Here is an 11,470-nt window from a genome sequence, read left to right on the forward strand (position 1 = left end):
TATTTATTTATTAAATATATTTTATTGATTTTTGACAGAGAGGAAGGGAGAGGGATAGAGAGTTAGGAACATTGATGAAAGAGAAACATCAGCTGCCTCCTGCACACCCCCTACTGGGAATGTGCCTGCAACCAATGTACATGCCCTTGACTGGAATCAAACCTGGGACCCTTCAGTCCGCAGGCAGACGCTCTCTCCAGTGAGCCAAACCAGTTAGGTCTGCCTAAACCTTTAGACTTACATTTAATCCTCTAAAGAATTCCTTAATGGAGTCTTCGGTTACATCATAGGGCAGGTTCCCTAGAAAAGCAGTGTAGGGCGGCGATTTGGGAAGACGGCTCCTGTCAATATTGGGTTCCCGAGCAGCCCGTGGAGCAGTGGGCAGGATGGAACGGTCAATTGGAGGTGCCCTATACACATCATCGTCATTACTGTGCCAAGTGGTTGAAACTAGGATAGAAAAGTGGACATAAGTTAGAGGAAACTTCCCTCACTGCCATTCTAGAATAAGAGGATCTATGCTAAGTACCAAGCATTAAATAAGCTACTCCCCAAGAAAGTAACGGTAATATTACAATCAGAAAAACAACACAAAAAGACTCACGTCTATTTGTTTCCAAGTATTTCAAGGCCCAGGCTTTAGTTAACAGAATCATGGTGACTCTTATTCTTTATGTAGCAGAGAGAGAGAATATCAACTATTTATGGAATATTACTATGTGCTAGATATGTCATATTCATTGTATCCCATCTTATCTTTTTAACAATCCTGTGAGATTGTTCCCCATTCTAAAGAAGGAAACTCAGATTTCAGGAAACTAAGGTCACACAGATGGTAGAGCAATAGCTGGTAATCCTGGTAGAGCTAGGATTCCGACCTGGGTCCCTCTCACGCCAAATGTATTTAACCACTATGAACAGCTCTCATTCTAGCCTTTCAGTTAAAGAAAGTATTTTCTTCATGGTTTATCCTCCCTTTATTTAAAAAAAAAAAGATTAATTCTGTCCCTATAGCACTGCCCATGAATTTGCACTTCAGGTATCAACACTTATGGAAAGTACAATCTATGAAATAATGAAAATAGGTTACAATAGAAAAATTATTCTTCAGGCTACAATGAAAGCTTTTAGAAAAACAAAAAACATGGATAATCAGATTTATTCCATATCCAATTATATGTAGCTCCTGCCTACTCCTTGAAAGTATAAAACTTATCTAAATGACATCCCATGACTCTGCTATATTTCTCCACCATAGTTACTATTCCTATACCCTTTTATCAGACCACTTTTATTTACCCAGGGACACTGTGACTTCATAATAACAGCTCCTAGAATGAATTTCCTTGACTCTGAGTATAAGCAGCTTATAGATTACATTGCAATATTCTTTTATGAGGACATCATAGAAGTTTAAACCTAAAAGGAAACAATCTAGTTCTTACTTTTCAAATGAATGAGTTAAAAAGGATAGTACCTTAAGAAAAATTTGTTCATGCAAGAGCCAGAACTAGCTTTCTTGAGTCACAACTTTAGTCCCTATTACAAACTCTCAAAGCCTAAACCTAACATTCCATAAAATACAAAAACATAGTATTTCAGGTTCTACAAAATGAGTTCTTTCAAATTACAAGTGTGAACCACTATTATGGAATAGGTTTTGTCTAGGAGATAATGAAAAAGGAAAATTACCATCTCCTTCCAAGTCGTCTGTTTCATCGGCCCAGCTGACTGGTTTGGGGACATAAGTGCTTCCCCCACCAGTCCCTCCATCCTCAGCCAGAAAGTCTGTTAGGGAGATAGTCTTCCCCTTCTTATTCTTCTTTTTTGCTGTTTTAAAAAGGGCAGAAAGATTATTCATCAATACCTGGGTATTTACAGGGTTATACAATGTACTACTGTTAAATATATTTATAAAGAAAGCAACTGGCCGGGGTGGCTTATTAGTTGGTTGGGCATTGTCCTATGCACCAAAGGGTTGCTGGTTTAATTCCCAGTCAGGGCACATGCCCAGGTTTCAGGCTTGATGCCCTGGTAGGAGGTGTGCAGGAGGCAGCTGATCCATGTTTCGTTCTCTCTCCCTCTCAAACAAAACACAACACAACACACAACGCAACATAAAGGTTTATCAAAGGATTGGATGATGGCATTATATGAATACTATGCATATGTAAATAAGAAAACACAATATACTGCACAGAAAGCCGAAAGAGTGAAAAAAAAAAGAAAAAAAAAAGGTTGCAGAATACATATTATTTAAGTCCCTTTGTTTAAATACACATTATTTTTACGCATGAAAAAGGGTCTAGAAGGATTTTCAAGTGTGCCTTATGTGGAAAAAGGCTGGGATGAGGGCAACCTTTTTATTCCCTACTCTATTCACTCATAATTTGAGATTTTTAATTTAGCAACTACTTGCATTTTAAACAGGTTACAACATTTGTTGTTCCTGGGATACAAATAAATAAAAACAAAATTCCTAACCCTATAACATTCTGTATGACACTTATTACTGTTTACTTTATTTAAAAAAAGATGTTTTTATTGATTTTTTAGAGAGAGAAGAAGGGAGATAGAAACATTGATGAGAGAGGAACATCATCAATTAACTGCCTCCTGCATGGTCCCTACTGGGGATAGAGCCCACAAGCCAAGCATGTGCCCTGACTGGGAATTGAACTGGAGACCTCTTAGTTCCTGGGTTGACACTAAACCACTGAGCCACACCCACTGGGCTGTATGACACTTTTGAAGATTGTCTGATACTTACAAAATAACCATGTGAGGTAGGAATCACTGCTATAAAAATTTACAGAAAAAGAAACAAAAACTCGGAGACAAAATGACTACTCTGAAGTTACAGAACTACTGGATGGCAGAGCCAGAATTAAACCCAGGGTTTTGTATACCAAGTTTTGGGCTCTTCCCAAAGAGGCCCAGCCTCTAAGCAGTTTGTTGTTAGCTCCATGGCAGGTTGTAATAATCATGGTAACATGTTGTGCTCACTGTCATTTGAAAGTGTTAAAATGGTAAGGTTCATATACATAGCTAGAGGACCTCTCCGCCCTCTAGAAAAAAAATTTTCCTCCTCCCCTACCTTAACACTACGTATGAAAACGAGATATTATACTAAAGGGAGTAACTAAGAAATCCCTAAGAATCAACACATTTAAATGTTTTCCAGTCATGAAATCTTCAAGAATCTCCAAGACTCCATTTAGTGGACTGACCTTGGCTCTCTGACTATCTAGTCCTCAGCACTTCCGAGATGGCATCAATCAATAACTAATGCAGAGAGCTGAAAGGACTAAGTTAAGTTCTAGAACTGGCCCCCGAGAGCAGTCACTACATGGTAAAAGTAAGAAGCTTTGTTGTAACAAACATCAGTTTCATGGCTTTTATAGCCACGAGTTCATCCTCCATGTTCCAAATCTCCAATTTTCAATCCAAGAAAAATCTGTAACTTGATGCACCATTTGCTTAACTAAAAAGGGTGCTCTCTCACTTGGTATCTGCCTTTCCTTTAAAGTCCAACTTATTCCTATAAAGTCCTGTTTGTGATGAATGTTATGAACAATCTTTTGGACACAGCAAGAACTCGAAGTATTATGGCTTCAATGTGCAAACCAGATGAACTTGGCTGCAATAATACAGGGAAATATGGCCTTGAATGTGAAGTTTCCATGCTTCTCTCAAGTGAATTAATACTATTCCTTCTCCAAAAGTATAATTTATGATCAACCAGGTTATACTGGATCTGTTTTATGCTTCCAAAGAAAGCAGTTATGCAGAGGTTGGGTACTATAGCAGTGATACTGCTCCTGGCTCATATGCAAAAGCCTAGGGAAAAGTTTAAAAAGCTAATTTGAATAAGACATAAAGCATACCTGTGAGGTAGAAAACTTATAGTATATAGGCTTATTTTAGTTTTCTCTATGTCCTCTAGTTCAAATACACTGTCTGGGACTAGTAAGATACTAGCTAGAGCACCTTACCCTCACAGGACTTAATCTAGTGTCATCAGGTATGACCAATTATTAACCTGTCTGGTTATTGGAACAATAAAAATAGAACTAGCGGTTCGTCCAAGTTCAACATAAGATTAATAAGAATTTGATTAAGGTATCCCTTTCCCCTTTGTTCTACATACATATCTAATAAAACTGCAGAATCTGAAACTAACTTGCCCTTTGGTCTGATTTTGGCTTAAATCAACTTTCTCGATCAGGATTTCTCAACTTTTACCCCTTGACTCTTGACAAACAAGTCTCCTTCAATGTTATTTGAAATTCCAAAAATAATAAGCAAAACAAATTACTAAAAAATATTAAAGCGCTGTTGTAGAATGCCTTTTCAAATCATACATCTCCATTTCCCCTGATTTTGTCACTGCCCACTCTAAAAATTTCTGGTTGAGAAATCCATGTTGGATGATGACAGATTTCATTTAATTCAGGAAAAATTCTTGCATAAGGTTTCTAACTTAAGTTTCTTTAAATCTAGCAGAACTGACTCAATCACAATATAAGCAGCAGCTTTAAAGAAACTAGCCTTTAAATAGCAAAATCAACAAATCTAAAGTGCGTGCCAATGTTTGCTTCACTCTATTTTACTCCCCAAACTGAGAAACTATGTTCTCTAAATCCTGTGCCCTTTGCTCCTCCAATATCTAGGCCCACAACATGTTTAGGGTTTCAACAAAGTTCTCCTCTTTATAAGGTAAAACATTGCTTTTAACACTCAAGGTTTATCAATCCCTTGCCACAATGATCCAACTGATCTACGTAACTCTCATTTTTCTTTAATCCAATTGGTTAAAAAGTTAAAACAACAACCTCACAAAACAAGTCCCAATTTAAGGCCAAACCCACATGGGCTAAGGGGGGAGAGAGGAAACACGTGTCTAGAAATTTTATTAAATCCTCTGCCTGCTGCCTCAATTACAATCGTAACTGACAAGCACTGGGTACAGTGATCTCTAGGTATCCACAGTCCCAAGCTCCTTCCCCCATGAATACCCAAATCCTCAGATACTCACGACTTTTATATGAAATGATGTATTTTAACTCATCCTCCCATATACTTTAAGTCATTTACAGATTACTTATAATACCAAAAACAATGTAAATGCTATATAGTTAAACTGTATTTAGGGAATAATGACAAGAAAAAAGTGTATATTGTCTGTACACATGCAACCATTGCAGACCTAACTACATAGTATACCTTTTCCCCCTAATGTTTTTTTCCGTTAGCAATTGGTGACATTTGCCCACGAAACAGCTGAAGGTAGAGGGCCGACTACTTGTAAAGCTCTTTTATAGACTCATATAGGTTAAATAACAGATCTTAAACCCAGCTGGCATGGCTCAGTGGTTGAGCACCAACCTATGAACCAGGAGGTCACGGTTCGATTCCCGGTCAGAGCACATGCCCGAGTTGCAGGCTCCATTCCCAGTGTGGGGTGTGCAGGAGGCAGCCCACCCATGATTCTCTCTCATCATTGATGCTACTATCTCTCCCTCTCCTCTCCGAAATCAATAAAAATGTATTTTTAAGACATCTTAAAAAGAAAGTATTTTTCAAAATTTTTGTCCTTAAACAAGAAATAATACATCTCTAGCATTCTCAATAAACAGAATTTGTTATGATATATAAAAAAATAAAGACAACCAATCAACTTAACTCTGTCAGTTTCTCAATTTCTATACCACTGACATTGTAGGCTAGGTAATTCTGTTGAGGGGACTGTCCTGTGCATTGCAGAATGTTACTAGCATCTCTAGTTTCTATTCATTAGATGCCAATAAAAAAGTCCCCACCCCACAATAAAAAATGCCTCCAGACACTGCTATATGCCTCCTGGGGGGAGACAAAATTGCCCCTGGTTGAGAACCACTGTTATGTTATTTTCACATTAATAAATAAAAGTATTCAGGATTATCAGGCTGCAGAATGTAGAAAATATGCTTTCTTTGTATTGGTAATAAAAACACAACTGGCAGCTATTGGAGTGATAAAATCCATAGAGACTGGCTGATAGTTCTGTATTTCAAAACAGAGGACATCTTAAAGTACTATAAGCAATAAAGCTTTTTGGTTGTACAACGCCGTCCACTCCTGCACCTTTCTTAATCTCTTATTTAGGAAGGGGAGTTCGAGTAACAAGGCTTTGTCAAAAATTAAGTTTCTGAATTTTAGATCCTGTCAGACTAAGTCCCACTTACTTTATAGGGTTAGCAACTCTTTTGAATGTTTTAGTAACCACAGGCTAAGAAAGTCAGAAAGTGTCATAAAAACCTGTATAAGATCACAGCAGTATTATTCATACTAGGCAAAAAAACCTGGAAACAACCCAAATGTCCATTAACTGATGAACGGATAAATAAAATATAGATGTCCATACAATTTGGCAATAAGGACTGAGTTCCCATACATCCTACAATACAAATGAATCCTGAAAACATGCTAAGTGAAGGAAGCTAATAACAAAGTCCACAGATTGTACAAGATATTCAGAACAGGTAAATACAAAGAAACAGATTAATGTTGGAGGAGGGGTGAGGATAAATGACTGCTAATGGATAAGCTGTTTCTTTTAAGGGAAGTGAATCTCGCCATATCCTCCAGAATGAAAGAATAGTGATTAACAAATGTTTCCTTAAAGAAACAGCATTGTATAAATGCAATCAATGCACCCAAATACAAGAGTATCTAGAACTACAGTAATTAGAGCCCAGACTGAAGAGGTTTCATACAATGCGATATCATGATGTTGAGAGGCTTTACCTTTACTGCATTATAGTTCAGCAGAGTAGAGAATAGAGACTAAGTCAGAACTAATAAGCTCCATCACTTCAACCCCTGGATTCAGGTAAATATGAACCCTTCTTCTCTGCCCAATTTCATCTTGACAGTCTGAGGAAAATGCCTACTGCCCTTTCCTCACCTTTCCACTCAATTTGATAATTATAAAAATAAAAAATAAACACATCATGCTAACCACTACACAAAGTACTTGGAGATTATCTGTAAGAGAGGAGCAATAAAAATTTAAGAATAACTTCTTGCTTTGGGCATTTTCCTACCATTAGGACCAAAGCAATATTTATCACAAATCTGAGAAACTGACTTTGGTATATGCACTTAAAAATGTACATATACATACTTAATTACAAATAAGCACTTGGTTAAAAAACAAACACACCCACCTGAAGTTCATTCTTTCTAACACCATCATGAAAAGAGAATAAATTCTAGGCTGTTTTGAGACTAATACCAAATAGTAGGGTATTGCATTCTAAGCCTTACATATATGGTATGTGAATTATATATCAAAGCTGTTTAAAGTGTGTATTTAAATGACATTACTTAGAAACATTTTTACTTTGACACTACTTTCTGTATTTGTACTTGAATTGTCATTAAGTTTTAGTTTTGGCCTTCTGATTCTGAGTATATTATTCCCAGAGTAACAGACATGGTAGATAGAGGATGGGATTTGAAAATAGGTAATATGTGAACAGCATCTATAGCAACCAATGTAACTATTTTTAACTAACTATAAGGTTCAGTTGTACCAAGTGATGTACAAAAACCATCATTGGACACCATCCTCTTTCTATAAACAATCAAACAAGATCCCACATATAATGGCATTTTATAAGTGTTAAGCAAATGAAAAAGGCCTTTTGTGGGCATATATAAATACTATTTCCAGTTTTAAAGCATTTTAGTCTGAAAAATTAACCTGTATCAAACATTTAACATCAAGAAATATACTGAAATTACACTCTGAGAATTTTATAGTTTTACTAGAGGCCTAGCACACGAAATTTGTGTGCGGGTATGGTGCCTAGGCCTGGCCTGCGATCAGGGCCATCTTCCCCGGCTGCCCGAAGCCAGCCCTGCCCCCTGCCGCCACCCACCCACGGTTCCCCCTTTGCCATCTGGTGATAGGTGCCTGACAGTCGGGAGAAGGGACCAAGCGGTGGGCTGTTTCTGCCCACTTGCTGGCCCGACCCCCACCATGGGTTGCCCTGTGTGTGTGCGGCGATTGGCCGGGCACTGGCGGGGCGGGGGCCTTGGCCTGACACCCATCCCTGGTTCCCTGTTCGCCATCAGGCGATTGGAGCCTGCCGGCCGTGGAAAAGGACCAAGAGGTGGTCAGTGCGCCTCATAGCGACTGGTCTAGCAGTCGTTCTGGTTGTTCCGCCGTTAGGGTCAATTTGCATGTCACCCTTTTATTATATAGGATCACTACAGCCATATTGGTTGAGTGACCACTATCTGGGAATACTAGTCACTCAACAAAATTAGTGTGATTAATTGGAAAAGATTCAAAGTGGGTAAAGAATTTTGATAAACTCCAAATTCTTCAAGGGCAGACTGTCAGATACTAGCATAGTTCACAATCTAAAGAGATTTAAGGAATTAAAGGAGATGAGAGCTTCCAAGGAAGAGTAAATATTGAACAGGAGATATCACTAAGCAAATCCCGTTAACCCTTCTGGTTTTCACTCAACTCTGTGAAATCAATGACACAAATAGCTAACATGTCTTCCACTTTTAAAAATTCCACAAAAGTTACGGAGAAAGGGAGTATAGCTTTTTCACTAAATATGACACTAAGCTGTTATGATGGCAAATGCAGGCTGAATAAGCACTTTGTTTCAGATGAAGCTTTTGGGCAGCACCCAGAACTTATGACATGGAAGCCAACCTTGTTATTTCCAAGTTGATAATGGAGAAGAGTCAGGAGTCTCAAAGATTTCGACTTTGCTCTGCCACCTGCATACAGTATGACCTTGAACAAATAATTTCATCTTCTTCAGCTGGGAGATACCACCATCTAGCTACATTTATCTCAGAGCATCAAACGAAACAAGAGACACAAAAGTGCTTGGTTAATTGTCTAGTGCTACATCGATGAAAAGGTATGATGTTCAAATGCATCTCAATTCCCTCAACATTCTCCAAAGACATACACAATCCTTAGTCTCCTATGTAATAACAGAGATGATAAATTCTTGGTGGTAAATGAGTGTCCAGAGACAGCAGGGGCTCAATAAATATTTTGTAGTATGCAAGGTCGGGCCAGGGAAAAGGAACTAGTGGATCCTTGGTACTGTAGGGGGTTTTTCCTGGGCCTCTGTGGATACTAAAATTCCTCATATGCTCAAGTACTTTATTCAGAATGGCATAGTATTTGCATATACACTATAAAATCCTCCCGTATACTTTAAATCACCTCTAAATTACTTCCAATACCTAATACAAAGTTATGGTATGTAAAGAGTTGTTACACTGTACTGTTTAGGGAGTAATACAAAAAGTCTATACATGCCCAGTACAGGGTAACTACATAGTACATGCCAGCAACACAACATCCCCCCCCCCCCCCCCCCCAGTATTTTCCATCCCCGTGGTTTGAATCCTCAGATTAGGAATGCCTACCGTATGTCCCCAAAACCAAAATTAATGCTACAAAATGCTGCACAGCTCACTGCTAATTTCATTAGAAATGTAAATAGACTTGCATGGCAGCGATATTCCCCCCCTCCAAGAAGTCTAAACAGAAACCAACTCGAGCAACTAGTATTATTTTAAAATCACTCCTAGTTGTTCAATTATCTCAGAAAAAAATAAAGAGCTGAATCCCACCATTGAAAGTATAAAAATTCAACCAAAATGGAAGCTGTCATGGGATCTGATCTTGCTCATCACAGTATCTCCACCACCATGAACCGTGTGCTAGTCTAGTTTGCGTTCGGTAAAAATGTGTTGACTTACTAGAAATCTGACTCCACCCTGCTTCCTCTCTTCCAACACGTGGGTGCACCAGTGGGTTTCCCAATCCCACCTAACTCTGTAACTCCAACCTCCAAGCCTAACGCAGACCCTTCCAATACACAGGCCGGGCCACACTCCAAAAGGGGAAGTGGAAGGACATAAAACAACACAGGAGCGTGAAGTCTTGCCATCTGCGCTCTCGCGCGGGCTTTCAAGGCGCGCCCGTCTCCACTACCTTCAGCTCTCCTCCCGCGCACGCGCACCACTGCCACCTCCCGCCCCTCCAGCTACTCGCGCTCGGGTTCTAACTGCCCCCGCCCCCCCCATCCCCTGCCCCCACTCCCGTCCGCAACGGCCTCGCGCCCGGGAGACCTGGTCTAGCGTGCACCCGTCCGCGCGCCAACCGCCTCCTCCTTTCCTCCACGCCTTCCCGCTGGCACAGCGCTTCGCGTCTCCGAGAAGGCCTCCCACCTCCCGCCGATCTTTCTGTGCCTCCTCTCCGTTCCAGCTCAAGCCAGAGTCCATCATTACTCCCCGCTCCAACCTCGCGCAGATGGGGTGAAAAGGGGGCGAGGAGGAGGGTGTCCTTCCCCTCCCCCTCCCCCCTAAATATCCCGAGGCGGTAGCCTAACAGGGCCAAGTCACCAGCCTGCCGCAGCCTCCAAATCCCAAGGGAAGCAGTGCCGCCGACTCCCCGACTCCAGGGAATCAGGAGATCAGGCTCGGAGAGTGGCTTGGGAACCCGGTCCTTGGACGCACTCGGCCGCTCACTCACCTGAGGCCGCCATGTTGGGAGAGGGAGAGAGAACGCAAAGGACCCGGATGAGGCAATCACGTGATTATAGCGGGAGCGCCGGGCTAAGAGTCGCGAAACTGGGAGGGGGCGGGGAGGTGAAGAGTGAGACAGGAGGCGGGGCGTTGCTGTTCTGGGTTCGTAGAGCTGCGTGAGGAGGTGGCGCAGTGTCCTACGGGAAGACCTACGCGACGTGTGGCCTAAGGGGTGGGGCCTGGGCTGTCGCGAAACCCCTAACGCTTTACGTAGCCTTACGTGCCGACCAGGGGCAGGGCCTGAGCCCGGGGCGGGGTCTCCTGGTGCCCGGACTTCCTGTCGGTGGGGTCAGCGGAAGGGGCGGGGCCGCGTTGGCTACCCTGGGAGGGAATGGAACCGGCTGGAACTCAGAATGGGTCTGCTACAATTGATTTTCTGAAGGCGAGCATTCGGAGTTTCTTTTTAAATTTCTGTTTGTTGAAGCAAAACAAGCCCACAATCCTGGGTAAGGATGGTTCTAATTGGGCATGTTTAGAAGGAATTAGAAAGTAAAAGATAGGGAACACTTACTTGCCATGGGTTTTTACCTCATTTAATCCTTCCTTTTACTGACTGGCTTGGTTCAGTCAAACTCAGGCTCCATTTTTCACAGAAGCGTGCTATCCATGCTTCTCCAGCTAATGCTACATTTTTTCTTATTTGTCATATTAGCATTTCACTCAGTGAAACATTTCATTGGGTAGCTACCATGTGTCAGGTACTGTTAACTGGCTTTTTTAAGTACAAGAGATAACAAAACCTCCCCAAAAGAGGTTGCAGTCCAGTAAGGGAAACATAAGCACTTCGTAATCAAGGTGATTTTGAGAAAAGGTGACTGGGTGCAGCTTTAGATTGCCTTATCAGGGAAGG

General features: G+C 41.0%; 1 protein-coding gene across 4 annotated transcripts in view; it reads right to left on the minus strand.

Moving 5' to 3' along the window:
• The window catches only part of EIF4B (eukaryotic translation initiation factor 4B), a 31,355-nt gene extending 20,641 nt beyond the window's left edge, over nt 1-10,714 (minus strand). For all 4 annotated transcript variants that reach the window (XM_036297225.1, XM_036297224.1, XM_036297223.1 and 1 more), the window contains exons 1-3: nt 10,568-10,714; nt 1,693-1,830; nt 242-450 (exon numbers count right to left, since the gene is read on the minus strand). In XM_036297225.1, coding sequence (XP_036153118.1) covers nt 242-450; nt 1,693-1,830; nt 10,568-10,580 — 360 coding nt within the window. In that variant the 5' untranslated portion in view covers nt 10,581-10,714. The remainder of the gene's footprint in view (nt 1-241; nt 451-1,692; nt 1,831-10,567) is intronic.
• Between the last annotated feature and the right edge of the window lie 756 nt (nt 10,715-11,470).

This window comes from Myotis myotis, unplaced genomic scaffold (genome assembly GCF_014108235.1).
Source record: "Myotis myotis isolate mMyoMyo1 unplaced genomic scaffold, mMyoMyo1.p scaffold_m19_p_3, whole genome shotgun sequence".
NCBI lineage: Eukaryota > Metazoa > Chordata > Mammalia > Chiroptera > Vespertilionidae > Myotis > Myotis myotis.